Source organism: Lissotriton vulgaris, chromosome 12, assembly GCF_964263255.1.
Source record: "Lissotriton vulgaris chromosome 12, aLisVul1.2, whole genome shotgun sequence".
NCBI classification, from domain to species: Eukaryota; Metazoa; Chordata; class Amphibia; order Caudata; family Salamandridae; genus Lissotriton; species Lissotriton vulgaris.
The window spans coordinates 248,934,425-248,953,694 of record NC_141700.1 but is presented as its reverse complement, the minus strand read 5'-3'; the positions used below and the strand labels follow the sequence as shown (position 1 = coordinate 248,953,694).

At 45.6% G+C, this 19,270-nt stretch overlaps 1 protein-coding gene across 2 annotated transcripts in view; it reads left to right on the top strand.

The window, feature by feature from the left end:
• The window catches only part of LOC147673880 (cytochrome P450 2D17-like), a 464,170-nt gene that overhangs the window by 320,505 nt on the left and 124,395 nt on the right, over positions 1-19,270 (top strand). For both annotated transcript variants that reach the window (XM_086947760.1, XM_086947759.1), the window contains exon 8: positions 10,158-10,299. In XM_086947760.1, coding sequence (XP_086803886.1) covers positions 10,158-10,299 — 142 coding nt within the window. The remainder of the gene's footprint in view (positions 1-10,157; positions 10,300-19,270) is intronic.

Below are 19,270 nucleotides of genomic sequence, written 5' to 3'. Positions count from 1 at the left end.
AGTCACTCCCACCTATATCAGCGCCACTGGCAACCTTGATCCTCCCACCGCCGTTGGTCCTCTACCACACGAGCAGTAAGATCCTACTATGAATAGGGATCCCATTCAATCATTTAGGGCTCGTTGTATAGATGGGCTAGTCTCGGGGCCCCTCACACAATGGCCGCCATATATGCACACGAATCGGCCCGACTTTTCAACAACGCCAGATATTGGTGAGTCATGACACCCCCCACCGCCCCCCTATTCCACGGCTTCACCGCCGTATTTTGGCTTTACATTGGTTCCTCAAATCGAGGTTCCACCGAGCTTAATCAGCGGCGTGTATAAGCTAGGACAATAGTTACTGCATTAGCAACTCCGCATATCTGCACCATCTTAAGATGGCCGCCACGCAATCGGCCTCTCCCATGTGACCTGTGGCGGGGGGCGGGTACGAGATTTGGCGCGCCGGTCCTCCGGTGTTGTTTAAATAACCCTTGCCGCCGAGCTCAGACATCTACTCGAGCTCGCCGGTAATGGGTAGGTCACAACACACGGACACAGAGGACTGGAGGTGAGTGCGCTAGCGCGAAATAGAGGGCGGGCACCTTGACCATCAGCCTATACCTATACCTGTTGAGCCTTCTGGTAGTAATTCAGGGGCGCGTTTTTTCACTTCTTCCCCTACACCAGCCATTAACCTATGGGCTCAGCTCTGATGTACTGTCCCGCCGAACCCTCATGCGGCCATTAGTTTATGACCATTAGGTGAGTAGGGTACCATATAAGTGTATCACTTTGAATGCTTTACAAGTCACAGTGTGAGTTTTCTACTGCATCCAGCAACTGTTATAATTGGTGTCTGCACAAGAGACCTGCCTATTACTCCAACACACTATAGGCAGGCAATCACTTTAAGACTGCTGCATTTTTAACTCAAATACTTTTTAAATATTGTTTTTAGCCTTCACCTTCACCAACCACAGTCCATGTCACAGATACAGTTATTGCGTGTGCTCTTCACTTTGTACATTGCACGCTCAATACACAGGGCATGCGGTGGTTATGCGTAATCACTCCTAGTACCACCAGCATGTCAGTATTTTTACTTCCCCTGGCAAATGTTGTGACTTGCATATCTGTACTGAATGTAATTACTGTTGTTTCCTTGTTCCTTCTCTATGTATAGGCATAGGAGAATCCACTGAGGTAACAAACACAACACATATGATACTAGCATGTCGTTGTTTTCCTTTCTTTTCACTTTTTGTAAATAGGTCCTGAAGAATCGCGGGTAATCAACCCTCAGCGAGAAACATGTCGACCACATTCACTTCTAGTCTCCTCTAGGGTCACATAACCTTAACTAGTTGACACCTAGCGAGCTAGCCCCACCTTTTAATTGCAGCCAAGGGACCCCCAGAATAAAGTCAATTCCGGTACCCTTTGCTACATTTTAATTATCCCATCACAGGAGAATACCATCTTGCCCACATACCCCCACCTCACCATAAGGCTGTTGGAAAAAAGATCTCCGCTAAAGAGCCCCTCTTTGAGGTGAGCCCGTCGGGGGTTGCACCGCCTCCCCGACGAGGAGCAACCGCCAATGATGAAGCATGACACCCTTCTGGGTGTGTGAGGCAATTACATCCAACATAATGGATGCCCCAGGGTATCATTGGAACACCCTTGGTCACGCCAGATAAAACTTTCCCTCCTACCTTATCTCTCAATAGGAACAGTGCAGCAACCCCCCTTTTTTGCATCTCCAGTACTTTGTACGGACACTCAGCTGCTACTGGACCTTCCACCATCCTGAGTGGTAAATAGTGTCCGCTTGCCTCCCTTCTTTTGAAATCTCCTCTGTTGTTTTTGTTGACATAAGAGCTAGTGGTAAAGCATCTGGCCACTGTAACCCTGTTGTCTCCTGAATTTTTGGCAATTTCAGTTTGAGAGTACCATTGTACTTCTCCACCAAACCCGCTGACTGTGGATGGTTGGCAGCATTTCTGTTTTACATGGAGACCCTCAGAGATCAATTGAATCACTTTCGCATTAAAATTACTTCTGTTATCACTCCAGATAAGTAGGGGCAAGCTGAAACGAGGAAAGAACTCCCTCAGGCGTTCCTTCACTGTCGTAATGGCTGTGTTATTCTTAGTGGGGTAAGCCTCCACCCATTTGCTGAATGCACATCCTACCACCAAAACATACTTAAGATTATTGCATCTATCCAGCTCAATATAGTCCATTTGAAAGACCTCAAAGGGAAAAGTGGGTGGTGTAAAATTACCAGGTGGTGTCGGGGTACCCTTCCCTGGATTGTGCATCATGCAGATCATGCAATACTTTACTAGGTGTAAAGCTGTCTTAGAGATATTATCATTCTGCCATACAGGATCTAACAACTTACGAATGCCCTTCGCACTAAAATGAGCTGGACCATGTGCCATGGTAACCTCAGGAAAAACATATGCATCCAACAGCATCCATCTCTGCTTCCCTGATTTATCAATCCAACATCCTTCATCAGTCAACTGTGCTGTACTTTCCTGCCATACTGCTAATTCTTTAATTGTGGCTTCACTTTGTACCTCCTTTACACTTTCAAGGGTATCTTCAAACAGGACAACTTCAGGGACCTACCTAGCTGGTATGCTACAAACATTCTTTTCATCTTTGTTCGGGCCGTCTCCTTAGCTGTCTGATCTGCAAAAGCATTTCCTCTACCCACATCATCAGCAACCTTCCTGTGGGCGCTACATTTAATTATGGCCAATCTTTTGGGGTGCGTTAATACGGTCAAAAGCCTCAATATGAGGTGTCCATACTGAATCTTGGTGCCATGAGAAGTAAGGAACCCTCTCTTAGCCCAGAGTTGCCCAAAATTATGCACGACCCTGAAGGCATACCAGCTGTCAGTATAGATGTTGACAACCAGCCCTTCACTCAATTCGCAAGCTCGAATAAGAGCAGCGAGCTCAGCAGCTTGAGCCGACTGATAAGGGACCCATGATGTCTCTACCACCATGCGCAACGTAGTGATAGCATAAGCTGCAATGGTGGTGCCATCTGGTAATTGAAAACAAGAGCCATTAAAATATAGTTCTCCTTGGGGGTCAGATAAGGAAACATCAGTCAAGTCTACCCGTCCCTTCGTCTCTTCTTCCGTCCGGAAGATACAATCATGTTTATCGACTGCATCATTCTCAGAAGGGAGGCGTAGTAATGTGGCTGGATTCAGAGTGGCAAATCTTTTGATTGTAATATGCTCAGCAAACAATGTCAATTCGTAGCCAGTAAGACATGCACTGGTGAGGTGCTGTGTCTTTGTCTTATTCAAAAACGTATCCACAGCATGGGGTACCATAACTATGAGGTCAGTATCAAGTACAAGTCCAGCCGATTGTCTGATTGAAATGGCCAGAGCCGCGACCGCTCTCAGACAGCTCGGAAGGTCTCGTGCAACTGGGTCAAGCACAGCAGAAAAATAAGCACAAGGCCTCTGCTTACCCCCAAACTTTTGTGTTAGGACATAAAGTGTGCAACCAGCCATCTGGTGGACATAGAGCACAAACGATCTGCCATAGTTAGGTGGGGCGAGCACTGGAGCCGAACAAAGCGCCGTTTTCAATTGCTCAAAAGACTGCTGACATTCAGGCATCCAAGCCAAAGGCTCATGCATTTCTTTTGTTGTTAATGCAAGCAAAGGTTTGATCAGTGGGGAATAGTTAGGTATCCGCTAGCGGCAGTAGGAAGTGATACCTATAAAAGCGCACACATCTTTTTGAGTTTGCGGAATGGGCCCTTTAACAATAGTACTGATGCACTCAGGGGTCAACCTCCTACCCTCCTTTGACAGTAGGTGACCTAAATAGGTGACCTCCTGTCAACAATACGGAAATTTAGAAAGGGAAACCTTATGTCCAACATGGGCCAAATGAAGCAACAATTTAACTGTACTATCTTTGCAAACCTGTTCTGTATCAGAAACAATATTTAGATCATAAACATACTGAACTAATACAGTGCTGCTTTATTCTGGACTGCCTGGGCCTTTGTTGGTCCCTGTGCATGGCCCACACTGGCTCAAACCCCACAATCTCTTTTGTGAGCCAGATCGACATTCAGGTGCACCTCCATTTGTCCCCTCTGCACTGTACTTGTCCAGCCACTCCCAAGTGTCCGTAGGAGTCAGAAAGATGTGTGTGGTCCCCTAAAAATTAGCAAGGAATAGGAGGGAGTATGTGAGGTCTGCCTCCCTCAATGCATGTTTAACCTTCAGAAAAGAAGCCTGCTTAGCCGGCACTGCTGTGGTAAAGTCCAGGAACATAGTCATGGCTGCATTGTCAATTCTGGAAGGGGCCATCGACACGTGCCTTTTGGAGTAGGGTGTCACAGTCCTGATAGTGCAGGAGCCGGGCCACCACAGTTCTCGGTGGCCTCCCTGGAGGCAGGGTCTCATAGGAACTCAGTGGGCAAAGTCAAAAGCAAAGAAAGGAGAGAGGGATGTTAGGGCCACCAGTGTTTTTATTCAGTCTTCCAGGTATGCAGGGACCCATGATGTCTCTACCACCATGCGCAACGTAGTGATAGCATAAGCTGCAATGGTGGTGCCATCTGGTAATTGAAAACAAGAGCCATTAAAATATAGTTCTCCTTGGGGGTCAGATAAGGAAACATCAGTCAAGTCTACCCGTCCCTTCGTCTCTTCTTCCGTCCGGAAGATACAATCATGTTTATCGACTGCATCATTCTCAGAAGGGAGGCGTAGTAATGTGGCTGGATTCAGAGTGGCAAATCTTTTGATTGTAATATGCTCAGCAAACAATGTCAATTCGTAGCCAGTAAGACATGCACTGGTGAGGTGCTGTGTCTTTGTCTTATTCAAAAACGTATCCACAGCATGGGGTACCATAACTATGAGGTCAGTATCAAGTACAAGTCCAGCCGATTGTCTGATTGAAATGGCCAGAGCCGCGACCGCTCTCAGACAGCTCGGAAGGTCTCGTGCAACTGGGTCAAGCACAGCAGAAAAATAAGCACAAGGCCTCTGCTTACCCCCAAACTTTTGTGTTAGGACATAAAGTGTGCAACCAGCCATCTGGTGGACATAGAGCACAAACGATCTGCCATAGTTAGGTGGGGCGAGCACTGGAGCCGAACAAAGCGCCGTTTTCAATTGCTCAAAAGACTGCTGACATTCAGGCATCCAAGCCAAAGGCTCATGCATTTCTTTTGTTGTTAATGCAAGCAAAGGTTTGATCAGTGGGGAATAGTTAGGTATCCGCTAGCGGCAGTAGGAAGTGATACCTATAAAAGCGCACACATCTTTTTGAGTTTGCGGAATGGGCCCTTTAACAATAGTACTGATGCACTCAGGGGTCAACCTCCTACCCTCCTTTGACAGTAGGTGACCTAAATAGGTGACCTCCTGTCAACAATACGGAAATTTAGAAAGGGAAACCTTATGTCCAACATGGGCCAAATGAAGCAACAATTTAACTGTACTATCTTTGCAAACCTGTTCTGTATCAGAAACAATATTTAGATCATAAACATACTGAACTAATACAGTGCTGCTTTATTCTGGACTGCCTGGGCCTTTGTTGGTCCCTGTGCATGGCCCACACTGGCTCAAACCCCACAATCTCTTTTGTGAGCCAGATCGACATTCAGGTGCACCTCCATTTGTCCCCTCTGCACTGTACTTGTCCAGCCACTCCCAAGTGTCCGTAGGAGTCAGAAAGATGTGTGTGGTCCCCTAAAAATTAGCAAGGAATAGGAGGGAGTATGTGAGGTCTGCCTCCCTCAATGCATGTTTAACCTTCAGAAAAGAAGCCTGCTTAGCCACTGCTGTGGTAAAGTCCAGGAACATAGTCATGGCTGCATTGTCAATTCTGGAAGGGGCCATCGACACGTGCCTTTTGGAGTAGGGTGTCACAGTCCTGATAGTGCAGGAGCCGGGCCACCACAGTTCTCGGTGGCCTCCCTGGAGGCAGGGTCTCATAGGAACTCAGTGGGCAAAGTCAAAAGCAAAGAAAGGAGAGAGGGATGTTAGGGCCACCAGTGTTTTTATTCAGTCTTCCAGGTATGCAAGCATATCTTTACCTTCAGCCCCCTCAGGCAGCTCCATGATCCACACATTGTTGCACCTAGTATGGCACTCTGCAACCTCGCTCTGCTCTCCAGGATCTTCACCTATTCAGTAAGATCTGCCATCTGGTATTGCAGTGACTGTTGCACCGGTCACAATGCCTGGGGCCCCCAGTGTCCAATTTATCCACCCGGGGACAGGGAAACAATGAGGTACCCCCAGACCTCGCACTCTGCCTGACAATGCCTGATAGGCCCCTAGCTGCAGGCCCCCGCTGCAGATGTCCCCAGGCACGGAACAAAGCCACTGGGGGGCTCCCCATTCCTGGAGACTGCATCTGGCCTCTACAGTGTCCAGTGGGCCCCCAGTATGGTGACTGGCCGCGCAGACGAGTTGCCTAAAGTCGCTGCAAGTAGGTAGGGAAGATGGATTCTAATGCAAGTGGTAGTTTTGTCAGGCACGCACCGTGCCCATGCGTACCTCCAAAGCAGTGCCCCGACCAGGGCACTGCTTTTCTATGGGCAGAAAATTGTCCCTCCCTTTTGGGAGATTGTTTTGGGTAGAAAGGGGGCAGGGACTCTGAGACGAGGTTGACCCTGCGGCCCTTATTTCTGGCCATATCTAACGCTATGCCATGAGGAAGGGAGAAGGCTGGGTTCCATGTGTCTTGCAGTAGGAGAGAAAAGGGTGTATCTGCTTACTGGCAGGAGATAAAATGCAGAAAGGATCAGACTACCCACTTTGGCATTTCCTTTGGAGGCTGCAAGCTAAGGATGCTTAATATAAGCTGATGGCGGCAGGTGGGGCCCAGCTCCATTCTTTTTTAGGGACAGGTACATATTTTAAACCATCAGACTATAAAACAGAACAAGAGAGAGGAAGGCATAAAGGGGTGTGGGCAGAAGGAGGAAGGGAAATATGGAAAACAGTGAAATGGGAGAAAGCAAAGATGAGAAAAAACCTGCAAGAGTGAGATAATGTGGAGGGAGAGTATGTTGGTGGATGAAAGAGTCAGGAGCTGAAATCAAGAGTAGGCAGCCTTTGTATTCAACGACCTCAGCATTCACCAATGATGCATACGAGCTTCTCCTCAGCATTTGGCAATGATGGAGGCAAGCTTCTACTCGGCATTCGCCAATGTTGCATGTGAGCTTCTCCTTTGCATTTGGTAATGATACATGCGAGCTTCTGTTAAAAAATAAATAATTGGGTCACCTGCACTTACTCGTTTAGAAATTAAGCTTACTGCTCACCCAACAGTGCCCCCATGGCTCCCTTCATCCCTTAGCCTCCTGTAGTTTGCTCTGTTTGAACATTTTTGGGCTGATTTTAGGTTTCAGTGTGGTCCTAAGGCAGCTGAGGTGATGGCCAAGCTGCTGTTACCAATGATAATGGAATGTCAGGAAAGGATTCCACATGCTGCAGATTATACAGGGTGGTAGGCAGTTCCCTCAGCTACCCTCTTTCTTGGTCGGTTCCCCTAGAAAGTGATCAAAAAGACCCCAAACACACACAGGGCAATGTCAAATAACAGGCCTGAGAGCTGGAAAATACTCCTTTTTGGTTGGCAGAATCACTCATTTTCTTTTGACTGAGTGTTTCGCTAGCACTCTTTCTCATGGCACTAGTCTTAATGTAAAGTTTGTTTATTTGCAGATTAATTAAAATCATTGCAATTTTAAGCCTTACAAAAAAAATTTGATTGAAGTTATTGATAAAAGAACATTACTTTATTGGTTGAAAGAGGGTTCATAAATTAAAAACATCTTACGATGGGAAAATAGCGATCTAAAAAGACTTCATGACTGAAAGTTCAGTAAGTGCTCCATGACCAGGTTTTTACAAATTATTTTGTGCCAACTTCTGTTTCAAAAGGCAGTTGAGAGATGCCATGTAAGTAAAAAGAAATTAATTATTGGGGCGTTATGCTATACCAAAAAAAATAAAAGGGATCCTCATGCATTGCAACCAGCACTCCATAAAGTGCTTTGTGCGCAGATGCTTCCATGAGGGTTTTTCAGTTTCAACTTGGGAGACCTTAAGTCATTTGCCGGCTTGGCTGGGGTAAGTTTAGACAGACTTGGTTGGGTGCTGGTTAAGTTTTTTAGTGGTGGTAGTTTATGAACGCCCAAATCGGTTAACAAGTGCGAAAGACCGAGTCAAAAAAAAAAGATCCATGGCCTGCAATGGCCATTATTTGTCTGAGGTGCTCAAGTTTGCTGTTAATAGCTTGTTCATGTGTAGTAAGAAGTTGGTGGCCTTACAAGAGAGCTGTATTGATTTGCTGTTCAATAATGTCAGCATTGGGCCACTGCAAGATCTTAACTCAAGTGCCCAAAACGCAGGACATAGTAATTTCTGTCTGTCCGTGATGAATTCAGATTTTAAGTTGACAAAACAGGTATATAAGTTGGAGGCCTTATGGGTTACTTTTTCAAACATGCAAGTAAGGGCTAGGAGATTGATGGTTGTATTCAGTCTTCATGTATGTATGTACTTATGTGCAAGAAAGAAGTGACTCAAACAGATAGATTCATCAAAGAACAAAAACATATTTCCACTACAATGTTTCAGCTTCCGCCTTCCTCAGGTAGTTTCAAGATGGTAAGCTCAGTGGCTGCACAGATGACACACAGATGTCGTCTGTGCAGCCACTGAGCTTAGCTGTGCAGGATCAAAGACATGTTCAAAGTCAACCAGTGGTTGAAGATTCAGCTGGTTGTCTGAGATATTAAATATTTGTGAAGTAGTGTTCTTTAAAGTGGTGTTTTTTCAATGTGTAAAATTTTCACCTGCAGGGATTTCACCTTTCATACAAAAAATGAACATAGTATTTGTACTATTTTTCATTTGATTTTTAGGTCCGGGAACTGCCATTAACTGCCTATTTGATACTCACTCCCCTATATATTTTGTGAGTCAGGCCCTGGCAGTGTAGTGGCGGAATAGAGGCTAGAGGTTCCCTGTACCATGTCTGAGCTTTCAAGCATCATGAAGCAAACCTTCAGCGAGGTAGGAACGTCAAACACTCCTTAAGTTATCATTGGATCTGCTTTTAGGTAGATAGCCAAGCCCAAAACCTTCTTGCCAGAAATGCTGAGGGATATTGGAATCATCAGACACCGTTTAACAGGCGTATGGTCTCACACAACGGGCGATTAGTATAGGCTCACTGGAAAGTCCACAAAGTTGTCCATGTCCCCCCACATAAATTTAGGGGCCCATTATGATGGTGGGCGGATTGCCCTTGCCAGGTTGGGGTTGGCCCCTGCCAGCCTGGTGGGGGCAATCCGCCCGCCATCCACTCTCGTTTTCCCCCCCGCCCCTTGCGGCCGGGGCGGAAAAGGAATAATATGGTGGTGGTGTCTATCAGACACCGCCAGCCATATTATGATGGGCATTTTTCAATGCCTTTCCGTGGCAGCAATGCCGCTACGGAAAGGCAGGCAGACTTCACTCTGGGGGCCCCCTGCGGGCCCCCAGAGTGAAGGAGAGTAGGGGGGTGCACACGGGGGTACCTGTGGTACCCCCCTGCATTTGCATAATCAAAGCGACAGGCACTGCGCGGTGCCTGCCGCTTTGATTATGCAAATATAAAAGTGCTTTTTAAGCATTGTGGCGGGCGGTGCTGAGAGCACCGCCCGCCACAATGCTTAACATGCAGGATGTGCCCGCCACTGTGGCGGGCACATCCTAATACCACCCCCGGGACCCCCGCCCTTATGGCGGGCGGTCCCGCATACCGACAGGATGGGCGGGCGGACTTTGTCCGCCCGTCATCTTAATGACCCCCTTAGTGTCTCCTATGCCCCTGATGCTGTCCCTTGCTATGCCTTGGTACACTAGTTGAGGCGCTCCTGGGATCACTAGCAAGCTTACACAGCCATCCGCAAATGTAAACCTGTACTTCTGGGTGCTCTCGCCTGCGCTTTAGTGAAAAAAATCCAATACAGCAGCAGTATGAATGCTATGACAAAACAGAGCTTTCATTTGTATTATTTCTTGTACATTCAGAACCTAGCATAATGTAATAATTAATCAACCTTCCTTATAACCTATTTTGTTTCTTACCTCTCAGGGAACAGCGGTGGTTACCAACTTTTCTTCAATCCACTACGAAGAGTCTCTCTGGAAGTTTCCACATGAATTTAATCCTTCAAACTTTCTGAATGACAAGGGAGAGTTTGAGAAGCCTGAGGCCTTCATGCCTTTTGCAGCAGGTAGATTTAGCTCTCTTTTTCCTGCCAATGCAATAGATCATCAAGTGACATTGCTGTTGCCAAGGTTTCGCAAAGCGTTATCACTGTTGTCAAGAGACTTAAGCACATAGAATAATGAAAATATAGCAGAAAATAATGAAATAATTCTACAAACAACCCTGACAGTGATAAAAGTTGAATGTGCTATAGTTAAATAGCAGCAAAATTCATATGATACACAGAGATGAGAAAAATAATGGTGTGAACCATTTGTGCAAGGGTTTAGGAATTAACTGAGTGTTAGTATTTTTTTATATAAGAGACTGGGTGCTCCTGGGGTTGTAGACATGGGGGGATCTCTACACCACCTACGGAATCAAAGGGCCCATTGCACATTTAATCAGGGGGAAGACACCAGCTCCCAAAAGGACAGACTGATATTGGAGGCAGATCACAGACGAGAAGGAATAGTTTTCTCCCCGGACCAGGAAGAGGGCACATGCTGCTAACATGCTGCACCGGCTGGTTGGATGTGATGTGAGAAAATAACAAGTGACTACTTTTTGGTTGAATGCTATAAGATCCATTAGTGTAATTGACACAGAAAATATAGTTTAACTCGGAGATAGGCTCTGGCGCATGAAGCAGTGCAATTATTGATTGGGCTATTTATATGATGATATCATAAGGGAATGTGTGCAATCATCATGGGAAATGGAGAGAATGTTGAGGGTAACTTTGGTCTGAGATGAAATGATGCACAGGTGGCAGAGTCTGAGAGTGTTAGAAGACTCTAACAGTTCCAACAGTGAGGTTTAGAGACCTCTACAGACCATGTTTACAAGTTTTTATTATTATGCATAGTTAATTAAAACTGTTGCATACATACATTTTAACAGTAAAATCAGTCACATTACATTAATACAATAAAACTAAGATAAAGTTTAAAATAACACATTTATGTATGTGTGAAACTTTTAAGATAATGTCAATGAGTGCATATGGGCACAAACGGCAGTGAGTCTATTAAAGGCAGCTCAATAGGAAATTTCTTTTTAAACTGACAAAATGATCCCATACGGCAAGTCAGCAACCTGTATCTGATATTTATAGCATTCCTATTCCATTGTGAGAGGCCGGTATTATAAGGTGGCACAAACAGTTCCCAAAGAAGTAACTTTTGAAGGTAGGCTTTTCAGCTTGATTGCAGTCAATGCACATTTTTTTATGAGGCAGCAGTTTAGCTGTACTAAGGATGGATCGAAGCACAGCATTACTGCCTGCCTACGAGTCCTGACACCATACTGATTGAGGAATGGCTTTAGTAACATTTTTTATTAAACAAAAGGAATCCACTGAAGAAGGGCTTCCCTGCTAAGGTGGGGAACACCCTGTGTTGTAAAATACCCCTCACACGCCAAAAAGACCTTTGGTGTCATGCTTCATTATTGGGGTCTTCCCACCCCTCTACGGGATGCGGCGTGCTACAACCAGCGACTACGCGGGAGCACTTAATTGGACTATGTGTGGTGTGTGTGAAGGAATATTTATGTGCGTGAGTGGTGAGGTTATACGTTAAGTGAGGTTTAAAAAGGGCCTGGCTCGGGGGTAAAAGATAATTTTAATCTGCCCCCGAGCTGGCGCTATTAAAAACGTGCAGTAAATGGAGGTGTGTTATGCAGGACTATGTGCACTACCTCCCATGTGTGTGTGTCGACATGTTTCGGAGACTAAGTTCCTTCTTCAGGACAGGGTACACATATCCCCACCTTACTCACGTATCTCTATTTAAAACCTGTAATTATTTACAAAAGTGCAAACTAGTGCAGGTCCTAATATGTACCTACAAGATGAGAAAGTCACAGATTGTCGACTGTTTTTAGTTAAATCCTATGCCTCATGAGCCTCAGGAATGTAGGGATTTACGTGCAGATTCGCTACGAAGTCTAGGAGACACTGCTGCCTGACTACCCCATACGCAGCTCCAAAGATTAAAATGATCTTTTACCCCACGAGCCGAGGCCCTTTTTAAACCTCACTTACCATATAACCTCACCACTCACGCACATAAATATTCCTTCACACACACCACACATAGTCCAATTGCGTGCTCCCGCGTAGTCGCTGGTTGTAGCACGCTGCATCCCGTAGAGGGGTGCGAAGACCCCAATGATGAAGCATGACACCAAGGGTCCTTGGTGTTTGAGGGGTATTTTACAACACAGGGTGTTCCCCACCTTAGTAGGGAAGCCCTTCCTCAGTGGATTCCTTTTGTTTATTAACTATTGACCAGGGAGAACGAATCCTTCTGTAATCTCTCTCTCCCCTCCTTGTTAATTTAGTAACATTTGCCATAGGTCTTTTAACTTCTCACAGAGGCATATGATGTCAACAAATTTCTCCATGCCTCTAGCGCATAATCAACAGGGCTGGTCTCCACTCCTTCTTTCCCAAGGTGGTAGAAGCGAGTTAATTACTCCGACTCCCAGACGGAGCCTCAAGAATCTTTCCATGGTCGCAGTTTTTATACCTGCCTTTAGATAGGGTTGGGGTTTGAGGACGCCATAGTTGTTTAACACAGCCCAACCATGAGCTCGTTTAGATAGCGCATCTACAGAGCAGACACCAGGCCAGGTTCTCAGTCAAAGACTCCCACACAAAAACATACCATTGAGACGGTCGGTCCCACCATGGTCCATCACCTAGCTGCACAGGGTCTGGTGTCTGTTTTGATGGAAGTTGCTGGAAACGGTAGAAAGATAGCATTCAGGTGTTTAAATGTTGTTTTTCCGGGCACACACAGTGGCCTGATTTGTTTTTAAGAAAGTAGTTTATATGTGTCATGATGGTTTACTGCCAGCCAGATCAAGGGTGTTGGGCTCCAGGGATGCTGAGATTCCAAGTTATAAAAATTTCCTGCCACATACATATGAAAAAATGTTGTTTGTTGGCAATACTTCGACATTTAAAGGGCATTATTGGTAAGAAAACGTTCTGGGATCCATGCAAGCCCCAACACCATTAATTTCCATGGATCTCTAGTTTTTACAGATGCCCATGATTTGTAGGGGTCCCTGGGTGTTGGGTGGCCCAGAGCTCAAAAGAGGCAAGTGATGGTTTTAGGTATAGTTTTAACATTTGCAGGACACTCTGAAGGGAAAAAAGACTGTCTGGTGCCAGGGGTGTGGCCCAATTCTCAGATGGGCCAGCACCCAAACCCATTTCTCACGTTTTACCCTTATGGTCTGGTGGGATCCTTCCCCCTGGAGTGGGTTTATCGATACAAACACCACAATCTGCACATGAGGAGAGCAGAAAGGAATTCAGGATGAGGGGACACCTAATGCCAAGTTAGGCCAAACACCCTAACCTTTTCAATTTATTTCCCTGGCGGTCTAGTGGCCTTTTTGTCACATGTGGGGTGAGCAGATTGGTACTGTAGAAATCTCAACAGATCACCATGAAAACATGTGAAAATTAATGAAGTGAAAGGCTTGCCCATCAGGTAATAGATTGCACCGCCCACCCAGGCACCAGAGAATTTTTTTGAAAGGACACTCGCCAATCTTCCTGCCCCATGAGACCTCACTAGATACCAGTGATTGGTATTCAACAAAGGAACTGTGTGGGCACCAGCCAGTCTGGGCATCAGATAGTCTTTATGCCCACAGGGAAGGCAGAAATTGACCCTAACTCTGCCAGCCCATATGTCAGAACTAATCGCAAAGAAATTCATGTTTCCACTTCCTTACCAGGAAGAATGGCTGCAGTGTTCGGGCAGTGGGCTCTAGGATGGATGAAAAACTGTCTTGGGTTTGCTGGATGTTGGGGCTGTCCCAATGCTAGGACAGGCAACAACCCTAATTCCATTTTTAAATGTATTTTTCCCTGTTGTCTAATTGCCTTTCTATCTCCCAAAAGAATGACTGTCATGAATGCGGGGTGGTGTGGTAGACCAATGTGAGGGTAGGCTGGCCATGCACTCTTCTCCTTTTTCTAATAAAAACCCATTTCTGGTGTCCAGGTGGCTTTTTAGAAGATAGCAACTCCATTTCTTATGCTTAATATTGTCCAGCAGGGTGACTATGGAAAGTACTGCACAGGATATTCCACCAACATGTCAATTACAGAATATCGTGGGGCCAAAATATCAAGGCCTAAATATCAATGACCAAAATATTGTAATGGTATGTTTATACAGGTGAGCATAGGCCTGCTATACTTGAAAAACAATTGAGAAAGTAGAAGAGATAATGAAAACAAAAAGGGAGGTTTTTTTTTGTTACAATATTTTAGGAACACTTACTTGTTGACCCGTCTCCGACTAGTCCAAGGCCCTTCTGGCTTCGAGGTTCCTGCCTCATCTTATTCTGCTCTGTCACTCACTCTCTCTCAATCTCACTACTTCTGTCTCTTCTTTTCTCATCTCTTTTACCCCATTTTCTGCTTTCTGCATTTTTTCAGCCTTCTTTAATCTAATTTCTTTCACCCAATTTTCAGCTTTTGCTTTAGCTCTTTTCAACCGTTTCTCATCTCATCTCTTTCACTCCGTTTTCTGCTTTTTAGAAAAAAAATTCACATCATCTTTCACCCCGATTTCTGCTTTTTCTTGCTTTTCTCACCCCTTTTTGCTCTTGAGTTCTCTTTTTATGTGTGCTCTTGGCCTCCCAACCCAGCCGTGCCTTTTTCCAGCCTTCACTGCTCCTTACTTACTTCTTGTCTCTGATGTTCCCCTTCTGCACAGCCTCAACCACCACCCCGGCGCACTTGCCCCTTCCCAGGACCTATTTAATGGTGTCTGCTGCATGTACCCATCCCTGGCACTCCAAATACAAGCGTGTCTGCGCCCAGATGTGCCAGGACCACGCCCATTGCCACAAACCCTGGTCCAACTTCCCCCATTAATATAATGCGACACTCTTGTGTTTGCTCGACCTGAGACGCTTCTCCCCCGCTGTTACCATGCCCTGTCACATCTAACAGAGGTGGCTTTCACCTGCACCCACTGCCATTTCACTGACAGAAACCTCCCAGTACCCCTAACACACACACCACCCACCTTAACAACTCGCCCACGCAACACCTCATGCAACCGCAAACCAGAACCCCCAAAAAATGCTCACATGCATGCAGCTCAACACCTGCTCACTCAGCAAACACGCCCTCGAAATCTGAGACCTGATGAGCAGTGATGCATTGGACCTCCTCTTCCTCAGGAAAACCTGGCTTAACCTAACATCAACACCGAACATAGCCACAGCAATCTCAGCAGGCTACAAGATTGCACAAAGGACCAGAATCCAGGAGAGGGATTTGTGCTCATCCACAAAGATGCCATCACCTGCTCAATGATCACAGAGACTGCTACTCCGTTCATGGAACATCTACATTTGAAGCTTCAAAGCACCAAAAACTTCACCCTAAACTGAACCCTTATCTATCAACCACTGGGACCACAAGCCACCTTCTTCATCCTCATCACAGAGTTAATCGTCCCCTTTAACAACAAATCCAAGCTCCACCTGGAAGACGCAACCAACAGCTGCTTTACTCCAGTCCTAGAAAGCCTAAACAACACCAGACTAACCCAGCTTGTCACCAAACCCAGGCACATCACTGGACACACACTGGATCCCATCTTCATTACCTTTATTGACATCAAGTTCAACTTAACCGCACCTCTCACATGGATCAAACACTCCTTAAGCCACTTCTAGATCAACACACCACAGGCTAGCTCGCCCACCAACGTCAGCCTACCTAATAAAAAGAATGGCTCAACACCCTCCAACTGGACCTACCCAACCCAATGGGCAACATCAACATGGACATAGACAACTTTTAAAACAACTCGATCAAGAACAGGGCAAAGTTCCTCACACCTATGAAACTCAACAAATAGAGAAGACCCAACAAGCAAGACAGTCGGTACACAATGGACCTCCATGACACCAAAAAGACACTGCAAACAGCTAGGAAGAAAGTTTGAGAGAGAATCACTACGACACCTACAGAACCACTTTCAAAGCAACACTCAGACAATATCACTAGGAGAAACTAAGAAACAAGCACTAGTGTAATGTATCAAAGGGAGCTCCAACAGCAGCAGAGGAACCTTCTCAATTATCAAAGATTTCACCACAGCAATGGCTGCCACCAACAGCATCACCTCCTCGCAAGAGTTCTGCAATGATTTATCCAACTTCTTCCAAGGGAAAATCATAAACATCTACATCAACTTTGCACACCAAGCAAATCCCAGCAAACTCAGTCATCTCCAACCTGTCAGTCTCCAATAAAGACAATCACCTGACCAGATGGAAGCCCCTCACCAGCGAAGTAACAGTCTCAATCATGCAGACAATCCACTCTGGGGCCCCATCGGACCGTTTCCCCCACCACATCTTCAACTTCTGTGCACCACCAATTAGCACAGTGCTCACCCAAATAGTGGACACCTCCACCACCTCCAACACTTTCTCAGGAGTCTGGTAGCATGCAGCAGTCAATGCCCTCTTCAAGAAACTCTTCACGAAACCTTCAGCCAACTCAAGGCAACTGGCCAACTTGTGGCCTTTCTACTTACTTCCCTACCCAGCAAAATTAATTGAAAAGGCCATCAACAAACAACTCACTATCACCTCAAGCTCCACCACCTACTGGACAACACACAATCAAGATTACAGTACCAAGGTGAAACAACAAGCCAAACATCTACAAAACAATGCACACTTCCCCCAAAGCAAAAATTCCACACAAAGAGTCCAATGTGTCGAGTATTATACTCATGTGGTGTGCACCTCCACCACTTCCACTGTTTCCAGAGAGCAGTCACCAAGACCAATGTTAAATCCATTGCAAATGTGGATTGCACCACCAATTCCAAGTTCCAAATTGGTTGACTTCATCCAATATTTGTATCACAAAATGTCTTTATTTTTCACTTTGAGATTTTAATTAAAACAGCCAAACAGCCAACGAGTTTTATCGAACTTCTGTGGACTTCCTCAGGGCGTATTATCTAGGTACGTTGTTCAATGATTGTTGATATTTAAGACAACACTGTAAGGTTCCTGTACCACAGTGTATGCCTTTCTTTAGACCTGATACCTCCTGTATCCAGTATAAGTTCAAGTATTACTTGGCTCCTGTGCCATGCCGTATCATAGTTCAGACTGCCATGATCCGTGTCCTTGTTCGTGTAACATAAGTTATACGAACTAGGACGCAGACCATGGTGGTCTAAACTTTGATGCAGCGTGGCAAATATTGGATGGACTTAACCACTTTGGAACTTGGAATTGGTGGTGCAATCCACATTTGTGATTGACACAATCAAGATTAAGAAAGAACCACAGCACAGAAACCGCACTCACCATAGCCACCGATGACATCAGGACCATCTTTGGTAGAGGAGAAACAGCCGCCCTCATCCTGCTTGACCTCTCTGCTGCATTTGTCACAGTTTTCCACAACACACTTATCAAAAGACTCAATGAGTGTGGTACCCAAGCACCTGCACTCAACTGGATATGCTCCCTCCTCACAAGAAGAGCCCAAAGAGTCAGACTGTCATCCTTCACAGCCGAGGCCAAGAAACTGGCTTGCGGAGTACCTCACGGTTCTTCCACCAGCCCAGTCCTGCTCAACATCTACATGGCTCCATTCCCTAAAATCATCAGATGTCAAGACATCACCATCATCTCCTATGCAACCAAAACTCAACTCATCCTCTCGCTGGTGGACAAGGCACCCAACACCAGAACCAACTTCTCCAACTGCATGACCCTGTTGGCGGAATGGATAAACTCTAACAAGAGTGAACAACTGGTCTTTGGGAATAAGATCTCCCAGCTGGACAACACCTGGTGGCTAACAGAACTGGGTCCTCCACTAGCACCAATCGACCATGTCAAAAATATGGGGATCATCTTAGAAAACTAGCTTGATATGACTGTACAGGTCAACGCAGTGAGTCCTCTTGCTTCCAAATCTTTTGATTGCTACTAAAAATCTCCAAGTGACTTCCACAGAACACCAGACGGACTGTCACATTAGTACTCATCACAAGCACACTTGGCTATGAAAATAAACGGAATGCCAGAATGTCCTAACAACTCCTGCACAGACTTCAGACCATCTAGAATGCCTGCAAGACTCATACTCAACCTCACTCACCGCACTCACATCTCACCTCATGTCTGGGAGCTCTACTGGCTCCATATTCACAAATGCAGCCAATTCCTACTCCTCACACACACCTACAAATCCATACACAACATGGGACCCGCTTACTTTAACAGTCGTATAAACGTTCACAACCCATCAAGATATCTGCATTCATTCTTGCGCTCACTCTCAACCCCCACACTTTCCCAAGTGTAGAACATGATGTCGCTCTTCTTAGATAGCACTCAAAATATGGAACAACCTCTCACAACACATGAGAGTCTCCCCCTTTCTATTTGAGCTTTGCAAGAAGCTGGAGACCTGGCTCATCGATGAATGCCGACACCACATGCCTGCACACCTGCTCTGGTGCCTAGAACTCTTATGGGTGATTAGTGCGCTATTCAAATCAACATCACATAAGATAGCATAACAATACCAATGTAACCATAAAACTAGCAAATAAAGGTTTCCTGTGCATATACAACATATACCCTAAATATCAGTTGTATAAAACAGTATCTATATATTACATAAATGCTGGTTATTCAGTTTCCTTGAGGAGGAATGGTTAACATTCATTCTACAAGACTGGAGTACGTTTGTTGGTTGGGGTAAAGGAACAATAATTGACTATGTTTTTATTTCCAGGACCCTTGTGAATTTAGTGAGCCCAGGAGCTGAACATGATACTGGATTTGGAGATCATAACCCAATTGAAATAAGAGTGACAGCTCCTCCTGGTTTCAGCACGGACACTGCCCCTGGCCTGTTAGGCTTAATGACCACGGTCAAGGGATAAAGATTTAGTGGGGAAATCTCC